Source organism: Barbatula barbatula (assembly GCF_947034865.1).
Source record: "Barbatula barbatula genome assembly, chromosome: 19".
NCBI classification, from domain to species: Eukaryota; Metazoa; Chordata; class Actinopteri; order Cypriniformes; family Nemacheilidae; genus Barbatula; species Barbatula barbatula.
The window spans coordinates 19898494-19920769 of record NC_136782.1 but is presented as its reverse complement, the minus strand read 5'-3'; the positions used below and the strand labels follow the sequence as shown (position 1 = coordinate 19920769).

Below are 22276 nucleotides of genomic sequence, written 5' to 3'. Positions count from 1 at the left end.
GTCAGATGTGTACTTAAGTAAAAGTACTGAAGTACATGTTTTTAAAAGTACTTGAGTATCAAGAGTACAAGAGTACATTTTCTAAATATTGCATTACTACTGCCACAGTGCTTACATTTATGTACAGAAACGTCCTACATGGAGTTATGAAAAATGTTAATGTTAATACCTTGGAGAATGTTAAAGGAATTTAAAGTAAAATAAAGTAATTTTAATCTTTTCACCATGCTTTATTCTTTTCACCTCTGCTAGAGTTTTAATGGATTTTTTGCACCCACATTTGAACGAACATCAAAGCAAATACTCGGCTTACATTAATGAGTAATATTAGAAAATACAATTCAGCTAACAATTGTGTGTACATGTGAGTTTCTCTGTTTTTTCATCAATCAGTAGTGGCGTTTCATCAAAACCTAGGGTATGGCGAAATTTCCTCAGACCATACAAAAACGAACCACAATGAAACCAAATGATACCATATATATGTAACCACAAAACTTAAAGTAGTAAAAAATAACCCAGCCAGATGTTGTCATAACCACCACCAACGACTACGTTAATCGACTAAAATATAAACCAACCATTGATCAGATTCAGCAAACAAGATTAAATATAAAACATGTCTTACCTTGTCGCAGGGTTGTTAAGCCTTGATTCTTTTAATTTTTAAGCTAATCCTGGCATAGCTAGTGGCAAATCGCAAAATACATAATAGCCTAAACTGCGACTGCGCTATGTCTTTCCGTACAATATATTTTTTTAATTTTTCACAGATAGCGTTGTACATTATGAATGAAATACAATAACAATAGTGTAAATTATTCGATTTATTAAAATTATTAAATGGATGCCAACTAATTGGGAAAATAAAGACCATCCCCACTACCCATAACCTCACACTTGATTCCAAAACCACTGTTAGGCATTTTGTAGACAGTTTCTTTGTTTTATTGAAAATAAATGCCTGTATATGATCTTAAATGTGGAAAATGCAGACAAACGAGTTTAGCCAAAAAGAGCTTCGAACCAACATTACGATGATGTCACGTCAAAACTACATATCTTCGGTCTTACAGACTATACGTCAATGACGCTATGTGAATTGACGGTGTTTATACATTCTCAAATACACATGCTTCCGACGCCTATGCTACATGTACACATCAGTGTAAAGTAGTTTAATTATCTTTAATGAGTCTCATTATGCACACGTACTTTGTTTCAACAATGTTTTCTGAACGCTAGGGCCATACACAAACGCCGCCCCTGAAATCAAAAAACCTAAAACAGCAAAGAAGGCGATATAGCAATGTTCTGACACACCTCTGAACCTGACCGTGTTATACACGCAGCATAGAGCAAAGAAGAGAAAATAATAATGATTAAAGAAAATCAGCTGACCGGTCGCGATGTTTTCAAGTTCATTTCATGTTATATTTAGCATTTTATATGACGCTATTGGCTACTCTTCCCTTACCTTTATTCTTTATTCGTATAAAAATACCCCCAAATCGCATGAAAATACACACAAAACACATATTCTTCAATCGTGCATTTATTAGCTTCTTGTTTTGGTGAAGAAATGTCACTTTAGCTTCATCGCGGATGTCCTGAATGAGGAAGTGTACACAGGACGTGTCATGCAGACGTGAGATGATTGACAGCTGTGTACAGCAAATGATAGAGCTCTGAGGTCTGGGTGATTGTTGCTGATAGGCTCGCCCAATAAGTGGCGCCTGCACAATCCAATCATGTTTGAGAGGGAAAAAACTAATTGGTGGTTTCCGAGATTTTTCTTTTTCCTTTTTAGAAGTAACGTGTACTTACGGTTATGGATAGAAATGTAGCGGAGTAAAGAGTACAATATTTGCCTCTCAAATCTACTCGAGTAAAGTCATGAGTACTCCCCAAAAATTATACTCAAGTAAAGTACAGATCCCTCAAAATTGTACTTAAGTACTGTACTCGAGTAAATGTACTCCGTTACTGTCCGGCTCTGGTGTTAACCAATCATGTTTCACCTGACATCATCTTCTACCAATCACGGTTCACATGATATCACCTCTTTCTATGCACCATTTTTTGTAATACAGTTACTTCTGTATTTCTACATGTATTTATTGATTGATTTAATTATTTATTCCTGTATGTATTTATGTGTGTATTATTATATTCATTTATGTATTTATGCTTGCGTCATTTCTCGTCCTCCATACAATATACAGGTGATTCAGTTCTGTGTTTCATATGATTCACAGATACTCTGACCACTTTTGTCTCCTTTTGTCTGAAATAAGATGGACAATATCACGTGTGTATATTTTTAAGCAGTTAAAACAGATGTGCCTTTAATTCATTAAAATCACCTTTGGGTCTGACAGCCCTCGTAAGGCACTGAAGTTTTATTTACTGTAATAACAAGTTCAGTATCTATGTTGGTTTGAAAAACAGCATTAATTCATCATAAGATAATGTACAACATGAAAATACATATTTAAAGGAGTAGTTCAACTTTCTGTCATCATTTATTCACACTCTTGTCATTTCAAACCTGTGTGGCTTTCTTTCTTTTGCAGAACACAAAATAAGATATTTTGAAGAATGTTTTTAACAGCCCCCCATTCACTTGCATTGGTTACAATAGATGTGATGGTGGTCTGTGCTGTTCTATTACTGTCGTGAACGTGGAGGGTGGACGTGGTGGAGAACCCAAGTGCAGGCAGACACGGGGATGAAGGGGTTAACAGAAACTTTAATTATAACTAACAAGAACAAAAACACCCACGATGGGGAACACTAACTAAACTAAATACAAAAACAGAAAACAACCACTTCCCACAAGGGGGGCAAAAATAACCAAACACACTATGTAACTTAGAACTTCAAACAAACAGGGTACAAGACCAAGAACTTTAACTACTACGTGAACATACAAAGCAGGAAACATGTACAGCATACAGGTACAACGAACGAGCACAAGACTATAGGCAATAGGGCATTTTATAGGGAGACTAACAAAGGAGATAACAATGGGCAGGTGTGGGTCTGAAACACTCAGGGAAGGTTAACGAGACAGAAGGGCGGGAAACACTGACGAGACACGAGAAAGCACATGGCAAGTCAGAATCAAAACAAAGCCATGTCTTTCTCACACAAAACCTAAGGCTATGCCATGACTCCGCTGCAAGACCAAGAATAAACATGACATGATGGGGGAATCATGACAATTACCAACTTGAATTAAAATATCGTCTTTTCTGCAGAATATAGAAAGTCGTACAGGTTTGAGATGATAAGAGGGTGTGTAAAAGATGACAGAATGTTCATTATGAAGGTGAACTACTCCTTTAAGACCATTTCAACATTTTCGCTGATGGAGGAATGTGTGAAGAGTCTAAACTGAACCACTTGAAATTCAGGTTTTTAAAAGCTCTTCAATCATCCACCACTAGACATTAAAATTATGTTTATATTTGTGTCTTTACAGATTTGATCAGTTCAGCGATCAGGACGAGTGTTTTCAGTTCCTCGTGAATCTGTTCACTGCATCACTAGAGTGTGAAACTGATACAGGAGAAAAATACACTGAACTATTAACATCTGTGTGCAGCTACACAACTTTCCCCTTTGATGAAGATTATTATGATGATGAAGATGATGAGTTTCAGATTAAACAGTGTGATTTTCTGCTGGAACTGTGTTCACATGTGAAGAACTATGAGAGTGAAACAGGCAGAAGTGTCCTACCAGCATTACAGTCAATATATCATCAGTCATCTCCTGAAGTCTGGATCATAAACCTCTCAGAGAGAAAGAGCTCCATCCTCCTAGAAGTGCTGAAACTCCAAACAGAGAAGAAACCAGTAGAGCTGAGAGACTGGACACATGAAGAGAGTGAAGTGAGAGGATTCCTCCAGTGTCTGCCGTACATCTCACAACTCAGGTGAGAGTCTTAAGACCGATTCTAAATCCAACAAACTTGTGTTTAGCTTTGTTGTTGTGTGACACTCCTGTTGGTGTTTGTTGCTGTTGTTCAAGTGAACATATTTAATTCCTCATGTTGTGTAATGTTTGATCAGGGTGACCTGATTCTTTTAGACAAAAAAGGCCTCAAACAGGATTAAAGCACTAGATACCTTTTAAAGTAAGAAAACCAAATAATATTAGTCAGTGTTCAGTTCAACAGCTTGTGTGGAAGACACTCAAATCTAGACAGAACAGCAGACAACCGTGCAACTCTTTACTCGTCTTCCTCAAACAGTGAACACATGAATCCTGTTCTGTATCTCATCAGTTTATCATCACAACAGAGGGAATAACAAACGCTTCTTATTCTCAAGTGTATTAACATGTTTTGCAGTATACCTGCTGTAATGTAATGGAGTTGATGTGGAAACAAAAACAGCGTTCATCATCTTTATTATTTATGCTGGTTCTCTCTGACACTAAGTTTGTTGGCACTGTGTAAACAGCATCACTTTTCATTTATATTCTTCAGCGTTGTCCGCGTCGACAGGTAATATCCACTGGTCATCAGTTTCCACAGGTGTGTTGCTTGTTTGACCGAGACAAGTGCTGAAGAAGAAGCAGCTTGTTGTGTTTGCTGTCTGAGAAGCATTAACAGTGATGGAAGCAAATAAATAGTGACTTCTGTTGCAGCTCGAGTTGTTAAATGTAGAAGATCAAATCATTTATTTAGAGAATTCATTGGGAATCTTTTTGAGTAAACATGATGCTGTCCCTGAGGTTTTTACCTGAGGGAGGAGTTCAAGCCGTCCAATCGAAGCGCTTGAGATCAGTGTAGAATGATGCGTTGTATTAGTTTTGGAAAGATCCAGATCAGACTACAGCACAGGTTACACATCTCTGCATAGACTCAGCCGTACCGAACACATGCGCTCTACACACGACTATAAATTGGGTGAAATCACATTGAACCCAGAACAATATCAGTGTTGAAACTTTACACTGTTTCTCAACCCAGTTTTTTACCCACAATGCAGTTGAAGTTTCCTTTCACATGTAAACTAAAGATGATGATGGAAGTGATCACTTACTGTTCTCACTGTATTGCTATCATTAGAGGTGTGTGTAACCAGTGATGGGTGATATGATGTTTAGTCTTTTCTGAATGATATTTAAAGTCACGTATCCCTTCGATCTGAGTTTCTTCCTGAGGTCTTAATGCTGCTTCCATACTGTAATGATTCTTTCTCATTTTTGGAGTTATTAAAGGGGTCATTCGACATGAAACAAATATTATTGTTTGCTTTAGATGAAATACAATGTGTCAAAAAAACTTTTAAGTTTTAAAAACACTGTATTTTCCACATACCGAGCATGTTTGTGTCTCCTCTTTGCTCCGCCTCTCTGAAACGTGCTGATATTTCACAAAGCTCATCGCTCTGAAAAGCAAGGTGTGCTGTGACTGGCCAGTTCACTAGTGCGTAGTGATTGGTGGAGTACTGCACTGACATGTAACGCCTCTTACCATATTCGGAACCTCACGTTCCAAAACTACTGACAGGTGATAAAATGACATCGATCCTTCCTTATCAATTTGAGCCCGAATCTGATCTGGAAAATGAAGATCAAGCCGATAGACGATACAAACAAGCTCACATTACAGCAGGGAAGGGTAACATAATAAATCCTGTGAGAGCTTCGGCCCTTCTTGATCAACCAGTGTTAGGTCATGTCTCGTCGCGACTCAAAGACAATAAACCCCATTATAAACACGACATTTGTTGCCTCTAGTTGGAACATAATGACTGATTATTAGGATTTATGTGTCTTTTTTCCACGTTGCGCGCGTGTTTGCATTTGTAGATCACACAAAGAAACAACAACATCAAACTCAACTCGTGTTAGTCTGTAACAAAGTCTTACAATGAAAATATACTTACAGGCGCCAGACAGTCCTTGTGGAGTTTAAACAGTTGGAATTGCCTCAGTTTTTTAACAAAATCTTCCGTGCATAGCCGGTCTTGATCTCTCCCAGGTTTGTGAAGAAATCATCCGTGAACTGCGCTGCACACACTTGAATATTCGGACTGTACTTTTCTGGAACAGTATTGTACATAAACTGTAACCATTTGTTTTAAGTTGCCTCATCCTTTGGAAGGGCAAACAAAGAGGCTTTCATCTGCAATGAAACACACAGCGTCTCCGCGACATTTACAAGACCGCCCACCTTACTTACGTTTATATTTGGGTGGTCTTAGTCAAGTCGTGTTACGAGCTGACGTCAATTTGCCGGGCTGAGGTTAAACGAGACGTTTCAGGCAGGTCTGGATGAGCATCGCTTCTAGATATAATACATATTTTGTTCCGGCACTTACATTTTTGCTATTTTTCGTGTCTATAGATTCAGTACTTTATGTGTAAATAATACTTTGCTTTAGTAACATGTACATGTGAAATCTGTGAGGAAAAAACACTTTTATAAACATATATTCAAGTTATGACTATAATCCTCTGTTTTATGCCACATTCTCTAACAAGACTTTCTCGTTTTGTATTACTTAATAAAAAAGAGACCATTTAACATACATGCAAGGATGTTGATGCACTTTGTTGAAGAGTTTTCTCTTGACCTGCTAAGTAAAAGAAAAGACACACTACTGTAAAATTACTTTTGGTTTGTCCTGTAAAAAACATTTAAAACTGAAGTGTAATTCTACAGCCCAGATACCAGACTTTACACTTCTGTTGTCTCTTTTGTCATCACTAACAGAATCTTGTTTGCTCTGTTTAGATTTATTAAACCATCAAATGAATCATCTGAACTCCAGGAAAACAGAAAGAAATTATTTATACTGGATTTGTGTCTGCAAGCAGCTCTCTGTCAGAAAGAGACCATAGAAATAACTGTGAAGATGCTGCTGTCATCTGTGAATTATGAGAGATGTGATTTTCTGCTGGATCTGTACTCGCATGTGAAGAACTATGAGAGTGAAACAGGCAGAAGTGTCCTACCAGCATTACAGTCAATATATCATCAGTCATCTCCTGAAGTCTGGATCATAAACCTCTCAAAGAGAAAGAGCTCCATCCTCCTAGAAGTGCTGAAACTCCAAACAGAGAAGAAACCAGTAGAGCTGAGAGACTGGACACATGAAGAGAGTGAAGTGAGAGGATTCCTCCAGTGTCTGCCGTACATCTCACAACTCAGGTGAGAGTCTGAAGACCGATTCTAAATCCAACAAACTTGTGTTTAGCTTTGTTGTTGTGTGTCACTCCTGTTTGTGTTTGTTGCTGTTGTTCAAGTGAACATATTTAATTCCTCATGTTGTGTAATGTTTGATCAGGGTGACCTGATTCTTTTAGACATAAAAGGCCTCAAACAGGATTAAAGCACTAGATACCTTTTAAAGTAAGAAAACCAAATAATATTAGTCAGTGTTCAGTTCAACAGCTTGTGTGGAAGACACTCAAATCTAGACAGAACAGCAGACAACCGTGCAGCTCTTTACTCGTCTTCCTCAGACAGTGAACACATGAATCCTGTTCTGTATCTCATCAGTTTATCATCACAACAGAGGGAATAACAAACGCTTCTTATTCTCAAGTGTATTAAGATGTTTTGCAGTATAGCTGCTGTAATGTAATGGAGTTGATGTGGAAACTTCTTTTAAAAGAAAAACAGCGTTCATCATCTTTATTATTGATGCTGGTTGTCTCTGACACTAAGTTTGTTGGCACTGTGTAAACAGCATCGCTTTTCATTTATATTCTTCAGTGTTGTCCGTGTCGACAGGTAATATCCACTGGTCATCAGTTTCCACAGGTGTGTTGCTTGTTTGACCGAGACAAGTGATGAAGAAGAAGCTGCTTGTTGTGTTCGCTGTCTGAGAAACATTAACAGTGATGGAAGCAAATAAATAGTGACTTCTGTTGCAGCTCCAGTTGTTAAATGTTGAAGATCAAATCATTTATTTAGAGAATTCATTGGGAATCTTTTTGTGTAAACATGATGCTGTCGCTGAGGTTTTTACCTGAGGGAGGAGTTCAAGCCGTCCAATCGAAGCGCTTGAGATCAGTGTAGAATGATCCGTTGTATCAGTTTTGGAGAGATGCAGATCAGACTACAGCACAGGTTACACATCTCTGCATAGACTCAGCCGTACCGAACACATGCGCTCTACACACGACTATAAATTGGGTAAAATCACACTGAACCCAGAACAATATCAGTGTTGAAACTTTACACTGTTTCTCAACCCAGTTTTTTACCCACAATGCAGTTGAAGTTTCCCTTCACATGTAAACTAAAGATGATGATGGAAGTGATCACTTACTGTTCTCACTGTATTGTTTTCATTGAAGGTGTGTGTAACCAGTGATGGGTGATATGATGTTTAGTCTTTTCTGAATGATAGTTAAAGTCACGAATCCCTTCGATCTGAGATTCTTCCTGAGGTCTTAATGCTGCTTCCATACTGTAATGATTCTTTCTCATTTTAAGATTATTAAACTTATATCGCTGAGACTGAGATTCAATTGTTTCTTTGATAATTCAGTCTTTCTGAATCTGTGTCAATAAAATAAATGGTTTTAAATAAACAGTTAAAGGACAAGAATTAAATCACTCAACCTTTGTTGCACATGTACTGAATAATCCAAACGATAGCATCTATCCAATAAACAGAAAGAGACGATCTATTTCATTATTATACTCCTAAATGAATAACACCTCAAATATCAACTGTTACTGAACTGATCATTGAATGGGACTCGGTCACTCCAGTTGTCAAATACTTTATTAATTCTATATAATTTATCTAAATGAGGAATCACACACAGTATCTCATATTATCCTGCACTGGACAGTAATGTGATAATAATGTGTTTCTCCACAGATTTACTTGTGATTTCTATAAGAAGAGAGAATCTGCTGCTCAGTTTCTGGTGAATCTGTTCACTGCAGCATCAGAGTTTGACACAAATACAGAAGAAAAATACACTGAACTATTAACATCTGTGTTCAGCTACAAAACTTTCCCCTTTGAAGAAGATTATTATTATGATGAATATTATTATAATGATGAGTTGCAGATTGAACATTGTGTTTTTCTGCTGGATCTGTACTCGCATGTGAAGAACTATGAGAGTGAAACAGGCAGAAGTGTCCTAACATCATTACAGTCAATATATCATCAGTCATATCCTGAAGTCTGGATCATAAACCTCTCAGAGAGAAAGAGCTCCATCCTCCTAGAAGTGCTGAAACTCCAAACAGAGAAGAAACCAGTAGAGCTGAGAGACTGGACACATGAAGAGAGTGAAGTGAGAGGATTCCTCCAGTGTCTGCCGTACATCTCTCAACTCAGGTGAGGGTTTTATCGTACAATATCACCCTGAATTGGATTTAGATTGTTTTAGTGTTGAAATCTCAGTATACAGATATAAAACAATCTGACTGAACTGTAGTTGTTGTGGCGAATCTGTTTTCCATCGCAGAAATAAATCTCAGAGACAAGGATTCCAGATCCCAAGAGTTTTAACTTTATTTGCCCAGACAAACAAAGTGAGACACACAGATTCATCTGAAGCTGTCAAACAAACACACATCTGACTTCATACTTTATACAGAAACCTCAAGTCATTATCATGGTGTTAACCAATCATGTTTCACCTGACATCATCTTCTACCAATCACGGTTCACATGATATCACCTCTTTCTTTGTTCGTCCCCTTCCCGTTCGCTACTGATATATTTCAGTCGGGTCTGCGCTTGCTGCAGTTATGTTTTCTATCTACCATACTAGGATTTAACCGTAGCGAGCGCCTCTCAAAAACACATAAATCATGTGCTCTTTATCTGGACCCCTTTCAGGGGCTTTCGGACCATACATGATTTATTATTGGCTTTATTACTAGCTTATAGTTAAGCGTAATAATGGGCAACCCAGGTCTGCGGATGCAAGCGATAAATTAAACTTGTCTACAAAAGTGTCTGATGTGTACGTGCAGTTCATGTTTTAGTGTAATAAGATATTTGGTTTGTGTGCCGGTGTTCAAGTGTTCAAACTTATACATGAGGCCCATAGCACATATTATATACTATATACATGTTATATACTATAACTAAATGTATCATTTTATATTAGAAAACCCAATACCATAATACAAAAATGAATACTGTAATAGAAAAACCACAATATAGTCCAGGGGCTCATAGGTTCAACAGGTCTTGTGCTGTAAGTCGCAGTGGTTTGCATCCAGGTGTGAACAGTTTGTGTATCATGAGCATTTGTAACGGCGAGACAGAGAGTTTAAGGCATCGCAAAACGAAATGGAACAGATGGCCATAACTGAGGAAGTCCATCGGTTAAGCATCCTGGACACTATAATAGTGGTGTAGAAACGGGGAAGGAAAGTGGAACAAGTGCACACATTATCACCTGTAGTCCAACTGCCCGCGTGCTAACACAGGACACGTGTGCATACACAACAGACGTCACATAAAGGTACATACACATTAGACATAGGTGGCCGTTACACACTCACTGATGTCATTATTGTGTTATTCTTGGTGTTTCATGTATTTCCAACGTGTGTGCATACTCCATGATAGAAAAGAGAATGACATGTCGATACCAGACATTTGCAAATCATGACGTAGTAAAACTAAGATCTTTCTTTATAGGAAGCAGTTTTGTGACTCAATATTATGGAGGACTTGAGTATAAATACATAAATGAATATATTAATGCACGCATAAATAAACAAATATATACATGCATAATAAATAAATAAATACATGCATAAATGTATACATAATTAAATCAATCAATCAATAAATGCGTAAATAATTAAATTTGTTAAAAATATGAGCTATGCACCATTTTTTGTAATACAGTTTCTTCTGTATTTATTTACGCATTTATTGATTGATTAAATTATTTATTCCTGTATTTATTTATGCGTGTATTATTATATTCATTTATGTATTTATGCTTAAGTCATTTCTTGTCCTCCATACAATATACAGGTGAATCAGTTCTGTGTTTCACATGATTCACAGATACTCTGACCACTTTTGTCTCCTTTTGTCTGAAATAAGATGGACAATATCACGTGTGTATATTTTTTAAGCAGTTAAAACAGATGTGCCTTTAATTCATTAAAATCATCTTTGGGTCTGACAGCCCTCATAAGGCACTGAAGTTTTATTTACTGTAATAACAAGTTCAGTATCTATGTTGGTTTGAAAAACAGCTTTAATTCATCATAAGATAATGTACAACATGAAAATACATATTTAAAGGAGTAGTTCACCTTTCTGTCATCATTTATTCACACTCTTGTCATTTCAAACCTGTGTGGCTTTCTTTCTTCTTCAGAACACAAAATAAGATATTTTGAATATAAGTTATATCTTCTGTTGCAGCTCGAGTTGTTAAATGTAGAAAAACAAATCATTTATTTAGAGAATTTGTTTTAAGTAAACATGATGCTGTCCCTGAGATTTTTACCTGAGGGAGGAGTTCAAGCCGACCAATCGAAGCGCTTGCGATCAGTGTATTTGCATGAATTAAATCACTCAACCTTTGTTGCACATGTACTGAATAATCCAAACGATAGCATCTATCCAATAAACAGAAAGAGACGATCTATTTCATTATTATACTCCTAAATGAATAACACCTCAAATATCAACTGTTACTGAACTGATCATTGAATGGGACTCGGTCACTCCAGTTGTCAAAGACTTTTTTAATAAGATATAATTTATTAAAATGAGGAATCACACACAGTATCTCATATTATCCTGCACTGGACAGTAATGTGATAATAATGTGTGTTTTTCCACAGATTTAACAAGGATTTATATGAGAAGAGAGAATCTGCTGCTCAGTTTCTGGTGAATCTGTTCACTGCAGCATCAGAGTTTGACACAAATACAGAAGAAAAATACACTGAACTATTAACATCTGTGTGCAGCTACACAACTTTCCCCTTTAAAGAAGATGATTATGAGGAAGATAATTATGATGAAGAAGAAGAGTTTCAGATTAAACAGTGTGATTTTCTGCTGGATCTGTGTTCACATGTGAAGAACTATGAGAGTGAAACAGGCAGAAGTGTCCTACCAGCATTACAGTCAATATATCATCAGTCATATCCTGAAGTCTGGATCATAAACCTCTCAGAGAGAAAGAGCTCCATCCTCCTAGAAGTGCTGAAACTCCAAACAGAGAAGAAACCAGTAGAGCTGAGAGACTGGACACATGAAGAGAGTGAAGTGAGAGGATTCCTCCAGTGTCTGCCGTACATCTCACAACTCAGGTGAGGGTTTTATCGTACAATATCACCCTGAAGTGGATTTAGTTTGTTTTAGTGTTGAAATCTCAGTATACAGATATAAAACAATCTGACTGAACTGTAGTTGTTGTGGCGAATCTGTTTTCCGTCACAGAAATAAATCTCAGAGACAAGGATTCCAGATCCCAAGAGTTTTAACTTTATTTGCCCAGACAAACAAAGTGAGACACACAGATTCATCTGAAGCTGTCAAACAAACACACATCTGACTTCATACTTTATACAGAAACCTCAAGTCATTATCATATTGTTAACCAATCATGTTTCACCTGACATCATCTTCTACCAATCACGGTTCACATGATATCACCTCTTTCTTTGCACAATTTTTTGTAATACAGTTACTTCTGTATTTCTACATGTATTTATTGATTTAATTATTTTTTCCTGTATTTATTTATGCGTGTATTATTATATTCATTTATGTATGTCACGAAACGTATAATGAAGAACCCAAGCGCAGGCAGCAATACGGGGTAACAGACTTTAAAAATAAATAACAAAACAAATACTTCCTACATGGGGGGCAAAAATAACCAAACACTGGGTTATTCTAACAAATACATACAGCGGACAAGGACAAGGAACTCTACGTACAGGGCAGGAACCATGTACAACGAACGAGCACAAGACAATAGACAAGAGGGTATTATATAGGGAGACTAACAAAGGAGATAACGATGGGCAGGTGTGGGTAATGAGACACGGGAGGAAAGCTATACTAGAAACGAGAGGTGCGGGGCCAAATGACGAGACAGGAGAGAAAGCATATTATGTCCTGATTGACAATATGTTTCTCTCCACATAAAACACGTGAGTCTGTCTTGATTCTGCCCCAGACCAGAAAATCAAGACAACAGAAGGCAGAATCATGACAATGTATTTATGCTTAAGTCATTTCTTGTCCTCCATACAATATACAGGTGATTCAGTTCTGTGTTTCACATGATTCACAGATACTCTGATCACTTTTGTCTCCTTTTGTCTGAAATAAGATGGACAATATCACGTGTGTATATTTTTTAAGCAGTTAAAACAGATGTGCCTTTAATTCATTAAAATCATCTTTGGGTCTGACAGCCCTCATAAGGCACTGAAGTTTTATTTACTGTAATAACAAGTTCAGTATCTATGTTGGTTTGAAAAACAGCATTAATTCATCATAAGATAATGAACAACATGCAAATACATATTTAAAGGAGTAGTTCACCTTTCTGTCATCATTTATTCACACTCTTGTCATTTCAAACCTGTATGGCTTTCTTTCTTCTGCAGAACACAAAATAAGATATTTTGAAGAATGTTGATAACAGCCCCCAACAGCCAACCACTTGCATTGGTTACAATAGATGTGATGGTGGTCTGTTCTGTTCTAACTTGAATCAAAATATCGTCTTTTGTGTACAGCAGAAGATAGAAAGTCATACAGGTTTGAGATGATAAGAGGGTCTGTAAAAGATGACAGAATGTTCATTATGAAGGTGAACTACTCCTTTAAGACCATTTCTACTTTTTCGCTGTTGGAGGAATGTGTGAAGAGTCTAAACTGAACCTCATGAAATTCAGGTTTTTAAAAGCTCTTCAATGATCCAGCACTAGACATTAACATTATGATTATATTTCTGTCTTTACAGATTTTATCTGTTAGACGATCAGGACGAGTGTTTCCAGTTCCTTGTGAATCTGTTCACTGCATCACTAGAGTGTGAAACTGATACAGGAGAAAAATACACTGAACTATTAACATCTGTGTGCAGCTACACAACTTTCCCCTTTGATGAAGATTATCATTTTTATCAATGTGATTTTCTGCTGGATCTGTACTCGCATGTGAAGAACTATGAGAGTGAAACAGCCAGAAGTGTCCTACCAGCATTACAGTCAATATATCATCAGTCATCTCCTGAAGTCTGGATCATAAACCTCTCAAAGAGAAAGAGCTCCATCCTCCTAGAAGTGCTGAAACTCCAAACAGAGAAGAAACCAGTAGAGCTGAGAGACTGGACACATGAAGAGAGTGAAGTGAGAGGATTCCTCCAGTGTCTGCCGTACATCTCTCAACTCAGGTGAGGGTTTTATCGTACAATATCACCCTGAAGTGGATTTAGATTGTTTTAGTGTTGAAATCTCAGTATACAGATATAAAACAATCTGACTGAACTGTAGTTGTTGTGGTGAATCTGTTTTCCGTCGCAGAAATAAATCTCAGAGACAAGGATTCCAGATCCCAAGAGTTTTAACTTTATTTGCCCAGACAAACAAAGTGAGACACACAGATTCATCTGAAGCTGTCAAACAAACACACATCTGACTTCATACTTTATACAGAAACCTCAAGTCATTATCATGGTGTTAACCAATCATGTTTCACCTGACATCATCTTCTACCAATCAAGGTTCACATGATATCACCTCTTTCTTTGTTCGTCCCCTTCCCGTTCGCTACTGATATATTTCAGTCGGGTCTGCGCTTGCTACAGTTATGTTTTCTATCTACCATACTAGGATTTAACCGTAGCGAGCGCCTCTCAAAAACACATAAATCATGTGCTCTTTATCTGGACCCCTTTCAGGGGCTTTCGGACCATACATGATTTATTATTGGCTTTATTACTAGCTTATAGTTAAGCGTAATAATGGGCAACCCAGGTCTGCGGATGCAAGCGATAAATTAAACTTGTCTACAAAAGTGTCTGATGTGTACGTGCAGTTCATGTTTTAGTGTAATAAGATATTTGGTTTGTGTGCCGGTGTTCAAGTGTTCAAACTTATACATGAGGCCCATAGCACATATTATATACTATATACATGTTATATACTATAACTAAATGTATCATTTTATATTAGAAAACCCAATACCATAATACAAAAATGAATACTGTAATAGAAAAACCACAATATAGTCCAGGGGCTCATAGGTTCAACAGGTCTTGTGCTGTAAGTCGCAGTGGTTTGCATCCAGGTGTGAACAGTTTGTGTATCATGAGCATTTGTAATGGCGAGACAGAGAGTTTAAGGCATCGCAAAACGAAATGGAACAGATGGCCATAACTGAGGAAGTCCATCGGTTAAGCATCCTGGACACTATAATAGTGGTGTAGAAACGGGGAAGGAAAGTGGAACAAGTGCACACATTATCACCTGTAGTCCAACTGCCCGCGTGCTAACACAGGACACGTGTGCATACACAACAGACGTCACATAAAGGTACATACACATTAGACATAGGTGGCCGTTACACACTCACTGATGTCATTATTGTGTTATTCTTGGTGTTTCATGTATTTCCAACGTGTGTGCATACTCCATGATAGAAAAGAGAATGACATGTCGATACCAGACATTTGCAAATCATGACGTAGTAAAACTAAGATCTTTCTTTATAGGAAGCAGTTGTTTGGCTCAATATTATGGAGGACTTGAGTATAAATACATAAATGAATATATTAATGCACGCATAAATAAACAAATATATACATGCATAATAAATAAATACATGCATAAATGTATACATAATTAAATCAATCAATCAATAAATGCGTAAATAATTAAATTTGTTAAAAATATGAGCTATGCACCATTTTTTGTCATACAGTTTCTTCTGTATTTATTTACGCATTTATTGATTGATTTAATTATTTATTCCTGTATTTATTTATGCGTGTATTATTATATTCATTTATGTATTTATGCTTAAGTCATTTCTTGTCCTCCATACAATATACAGGTGATTCAGTTCTGTGTTTCACATGATTCACAGATACTCTGACCACTTTTGTCTCCTTTTGTCTGAAATAAGATGGACAATATCACGTGTGTATATTTTTTAAGCAGTTAAAACTGATGTGCCTTTAATTCATTAAAATCATCTTTGGGTCTGACAGCCCTCATAAGGCACTGAAGTTTTATTTACTGTAATAACAAGTTCAGTATCTATGTTGGTTTGAAAAACAGCATTAATTCATCATAAGATAATGTACAACATGAAAATACATATTTAAAGGAGTAGTTCACCTTTCTGTCATCATTTATTCACACTCTTGTCATTTCAAACCTGTGTGGCTTTCTTTCTTCTTCAGAACACAAAATAAGATATTTTGAATATAAGTTATATCTTCTGTTGCAGCTCGAGTTGTTAAATGTAGAAAAACAAATAATTTATTTAGAGAATTTGTTTTAAGTAAACATGATGCTGTCCCTGAGATTTTTACCTGAGGGAGGAGTTCAAGCCGACCAATCGAATCGCTTGAGATCAGCGTATTTGCATGAATTAAATCACTCAACCTTTGTTGCACATGTACTGAATAATCCAAACGATAGCATCTATCCAATAAACAGAAAGAGACGATCTATTTCATTATTATACTCCTAAATGAATAACACCTCAAATATCAACTGTTACTGAACTGATCATTGAATGGGACTTGGTCACTCCAGTTGTCAAAGACTTTTTTAATAAGATATAATTTATTAAAATGAGGAATCACACACAGCATCTCACATTATCCTGCACTGGACAGTAATGTGATAATAATGTGTGTTTCTCCACAGATTTAACAAGGATTTCTATGAGAAGAGAGAATCTGCTGTTCAGTTTCTGGTGAATCTGTTCACTGCAGCATCAGAGTTTGACACAAATACAGAAGAAAAATACACTGAACTATTAACATCTGTGTGCAGCTACACAACTTTCCCCTTTAAAGAAGATGATTATGAGGAAGATAATTATGATGAAGAAGAAGAGTTTCAGATTAAACAGTGTGATTTTCTGCTGGATCTGTGTTCACATGTGAAGAACTATGAGAGTGAAACAGGCAGAAGTGTCCTACCAGCATTACAGTCAATATATCATCAGTCATATCCTGAAGTCTGGATCATAAACCTCTCAAAGAGAAAGAGCTCCATCCTCCTAGAAGTGCTGAAACTCCAAACAGAGAAGAAACCAGTAGAGCTGAGAGACTGGACACATGAAGAGAGTGAAGTGAGAGGATTCCTCCAGTGTCTGCCGTACATCTCACAACTCAGGTGAGGGTTTTATCGTACAATATCACCCTGAAGTGGATTTAGTTTGTTTTAGTGTTGAAATCTCAGTATACAGATATAAAACAATCTGACTGAACTGTAGTTGTTGTGGCGAATCTGTTTTCCGTCACAGAAATAAATCTCAGAGACAAGGATTCCAGATCCCAAGAGTTTTAACTTTATTTGCCCAGACAAACAAAGTGAGACACACAGATTCATCTGAAGCTGTCAAACAAACACACATCTGACTTCATACTTTATACAGAAACCTTAAGTCATTATCATGGTGTTAACCAATCATGTTTCACCTGACATCATCTTCTACCAATCACGGTTCACATGATATCACCTCTTTCTTTGCACAATTTTTTGTAATACAGTTACTTCTGTATTTCTACATGTATTTATTGATTGATTTAATTATTTATTCCTGTATTTATTTATGCGTGTATTATTATATTCATTTATGTATTTATGCTTAAGTCATTTCTTGTCCTCCATACAATATACAGGTGATTCAGTTCTGTGTTTCACATGATTCACAGATACTCTGACCACTTTTGTCTCCTTTTGTCTGAAATAAGATGGACAATATCACGTGTGTATATTTTTTAAGCAGTTAAAACAGATGTGCCTTTAATTCATTAAAATCATCTTTGGGTCTGACAGCCCTCATAAGGCACTGAAGTTTTATTTACTGTAATAATAAGTTCAGTATCTATGTTGGTTTGAAAAACAGCATTAATTCATCATAAGATAATGAACAACATGAAAATACATATTTAAAGGAGTAGTTCACCTTTCTGTCATCATTTATTCACACTCTTGTCATTTCAAACCTGTATGGCTTTCTTTCTTCTGCAGAACACAAAATAAGATATTTTGAAGAATGTTGATAACAGCCCCCAACAGCCAACCACTTGCATTGGTTACAATAGATGTGATGGTGGTCTGTTCTGTTCTAACTTGAATCAAAATATCGTCTTTTGTGTACAGCAGAAGATAGAAAGTCATACAGGTTTGAGATGATAAGAGGGTCTGTAAAAGATGACAGAATGTTCATTATGAAGGTGAACTACTCCTTTAAGACCATTTCTACTTTTTCGCTGTTGGAGGAATGTGTGAAGAGTCTAAACTGAACCTCATGAAATTCAGGTTTTTAAAAGCTCTTCAATGATCCAGCACTAGACATTAACATTATGATTATATTTCTGTCTTTACAGATTTTATCTGTTAGACGATCAGGACGAGTGTTTCCAGTTCCTTGTGAATCTGTTCACTGCATCACTAGAGTGTGAAACTGATACAGGAGAAAAATACACTGAACTATTAACATCTGTGTGCAGCTACACAACTTTCCCCTTTGATGAAGATAATCATTTTTATCAATGTGATTTTCTGCTGGATCTGTACTCGCATGTGAAGAACTATGAGAGTGAAACAGCCAGAAGTGTCCTACCAGCATTACAGTCAATATATCATCAGTCATATCCTGAAGTCTGGATCATAAACCTCTCAAAGAGAAAGAGCTCCATCCTCCTAGAAGTGCTGAAACTCCAAACAGAGAAGAAACCAGTAGAGCTGAGAGACTGGACACATGAAGAGAGTGAAGTGAGAGGATTCCTCCAGTGTCTGCCGTACATCTCTCAACTCAGGTGAGGGTTTTATCGTACAATATCACCCTGAATTGGATTTAGTTTGTTTTAGTGTTGAAATCTCAGTATACAGATATAAAACAATCTGACTGAACTGTAGTTGTTGTGGCGAATCTGTTTTCCATCGCAGAAATAAATCTCAGAGACAAGGATTCCAGATCCCAAGAGTTTTAACTTTATTTGCCCAGACAAACAAAGTGAGACACACAGATTCATCTGAAGCTGTCAAACAAACACACATCTGACTTCATACTTTATACAGAAACCTTAAGTCATTATCATGGTGTTAACCAATCATGTTTCACCTGACATCATCTTCTACAAATCAAGGTTCACATGATATCACCTCTTTCTTTGTTCGTCCCCTTCCCGTTCGCTACTGATATATTTCAGTCGGGTCTGCGCTTGCTACAGTTATGTTTTCTATCTACCATACTAGGATTTAACCGTAGCGAGCGCCTCTCAAAAACACATAAATCATGTTCCCTTTATCTGGACCCCTTTCAGGGGCTTTCGGACCATACATGATTTATTATTGGCTTTATTACTAGCTTATAGTTAAGCGTAATAATGGGCAACCCAGGTCTGCGGATGCAAGCGATAAATTAAACTTGTCTACAAAAGTGTCTGATGTGTACGTGCAGTTCATGTTTTAGTGTAATAAGATATTTGGTTTGTGTGCCGGTGTTCAAGTGTTCAAACTTATACATGAGGCCCATAGCACATATTATATACTATATACATGTTATATACTATAACTAAATGTATCATTTTATATTAGAAAACCCAATATCATAATACAAAAATGAATACTGTAATAGAAAAACCACAATATAGTCCAGGGGCTCATAGGTTCAACAGGTCTTGTGCTGTAAGTCGCAGTGGTTTGCATCCAGGTGTGAACAGTTTGTGTATCATGAGCATTTGTAACGGCGAGACAGAGAGTTTAAGGCATCGCAAAACGAAATGGAACAGATGGCCATAACTGAGGAAGTCCATCGGTTAAGCATCCTGGACACTATAATAGTGGTGTAGAAACGGGGAAGGAAAGTGGAACAAGTGCACACATTATCACCTGTAGTCCAACTGCCCGCGTGCTAACACAGGACACGTGTGCATACACAACAGACGTCACATAAAGGTACATACACATTAGACATAGGTGGCCGTTACACACTCACTGATGTCATTATTGTGTTATTCTTGGTGTTTCATGTATTTCCAACGTGTGTGCATACTCCATGATAGAAAAGAGAATGACATGTCGATACCAGACATTTGCAAATCATGACGTAGTAAAACTAAGATCTTTCTTTATAGGAAGCAGTTGTTTGACTCAATATTATGGAGGACTTGAGTATAAATACATAAATGAATATATTAATGCACGCATAAATAAACAAATATATACATGCATAATAAATAAATACATGCATAAATGTATACATAATTAAATCAATCAATCAATAAATGCGTAAATAAATAAATTTGTTAAAAATATGAGCTATGCACCATTTTTTGTAATACAGTTTCTTCTGTATTTATTTACGCATTTATTGATTGATTTAATTATTTATTCCTGTATTTATTTATGCGTGTATTATTATATTCATTTATGTATTTATTAGGGCTGGGAATCGATTAAAAAAAATTAACTAATTAATTGCACATTTTCTGTAATTAATTGCAATTAATTGTGTTTTCCCCCAAGCTTGTTATCATCAATATTTAAATGTAGAATCACCTAATTAAATTAAACAACACAAAGTTTTTAATGACATAACATTTTAATGACATTTGAACTGTAAACAGACTCTCCACAGAACCACAGAGTAGCTGTTCCCATCAAATAAAATGTGTGCAGCAACATTATAAACAAAGTGAAAGTTGAATATTAAAACCATCAAGGTCATCAAAAAGTCTAGATCAGTTTAGAACTTAAGCCAATTGGCCAAAAGAAATAATTTCTTTATGCACCAACAATATATTTAAAAAAAAAATGTTTAAGTGCCAGTTGAATTTCAAAAAGGAACATAAGTCTTTGCAATATGACCATCTCTAGGGTTGAATTCCATCTTGTCGCTACGTCCTGTACAAGTGTTTCTTGCTTCTGTCCAAGTGCAACTTGCTGTTCTGCTAATTCCTGAGCATTTGATGGACTGTGCTTAAAGTGCCCAACAATCTTGCGACATTTGGCCAGAAGACTGTCGAATCCACAGTCGCGAAGAGAAACCGTGATTGTTCTTTGCACACTGTGGGCCGTGCAGGGCAGGTGCTCAAATGGTAGTAGTCTCGCTGCTGCCGTCATGTTCCGAGCGCTGTCCGTCCCCAGTGTTGTTATCTTTTGCTCCACTTTCCATTCTTTGGCGACTTCCAAAAAATGTTCAGCGCATGCCTCTGCAAAGTGGCGCTCTGTGGTCTGACTCACAGTAAGGGCAAACGAACGCAATTGCCACTCTTCATCTATGAAGTGCGCTGTGACACCCAAGTAGTTGTCATTGCTCACCGATGTCCAGTGATCTCCTGTGAGAGCGACATATTTTGCTTTCTCTAAAATGTCCATCCTTCGCGCCCTCTCGCTGTCATACAAACTGTGTATTCTCGACATAATCGTTCTTCTCGAGGTTAGATTGTAAGACGTGTCTCCCGATGCAATTTGCACGATTTCTCTCAGTCCCTCGTCTTCCACAATGCTAACTGGGCGGCAGTTTCTAGCTATCCATTTAGCTAAAGCATCGGTTAATTGATCAGTTACAGGTTTGGTCAATGGCCTGCCACGATTACTGTAGCACTCCAGTAACGTGGATTGGCGAGGCGCTCCTGTAGCCTCGCTAGTTATGTTGCTAGCACCTGGGTGCTTTGCTTTTAAATGGTAGATTAAAGACGAATTGCTTCTATAATATTTAAATTCAGCTTTGCAAATCGTACACACCATCTTTGTTTTATCAAACAGGCCATCCGGCATCTTTTTAAATGTAAACATTCCTCCTAAAACTCCATCCTTGTTCATCTCCATCATGAAAGGGTGACTGTTCGGCACATTCACAATAAGCAATAGGAAGTCATGGAAACGATCGAGGCAAAAAAAAAAAAAAAAAGTGCTGCGTCAATTGCGTTATTTTTTTTTAACGCGTTAAACATCTAAAATTAATCGCAAAGATTAACGCGTTAATTCCCCCATCCCTAGTATTTATGCTTAAGTCATTTCTTGTCCTCCATACAATATACAGGTGATTCAGTTCTGTGTTTCACATGATTCACAGATACT

The 22276-nt window shown here is 36.9% G+C and overlaps 1 protein-coding gene across 1 annotated transcript in view; it reads left to right on the top strand.

Moving 5' to 3' along the window:
• The window catches only part of LOC306908601 (uncharacterized protein), a 78452-nt gene that overhangs the window by 41907 nt on the left and 14269 nt on the right, over nucleotides 1–22276 (top strand). Inside the window, exons 24-30 of the mRNA XM_079481631.1 lie at nucleotides 3488–3943; nucleotides 6758–7174; nucleotides 8862–9332; nucleotides 11822–12295; nucleotides 13966–14397; nucleotides 16883–17356; nucleotides 18577–19008. Coding sequence (XP_079337757.1) covers nucleotides 3488–3943; nucleotides 6758–7174; nucleotides 8862–9332; nucleotides 11822–12295; nucleotides 13966–14397; nucleotides 16883–17356; nucleotides 18577–19008 — 3156 coding nt within the window. The remainder of the gene's footprint in view (nucleotides 1–3487; nucleotides 3944–6757; nucleotides 7175–8861; nucleotides 9333–11821; nucleotides 12296–13965; nucleotides 14398–16882; nucleotides 17357–18576; nucleotides 19009–22276) is intronic.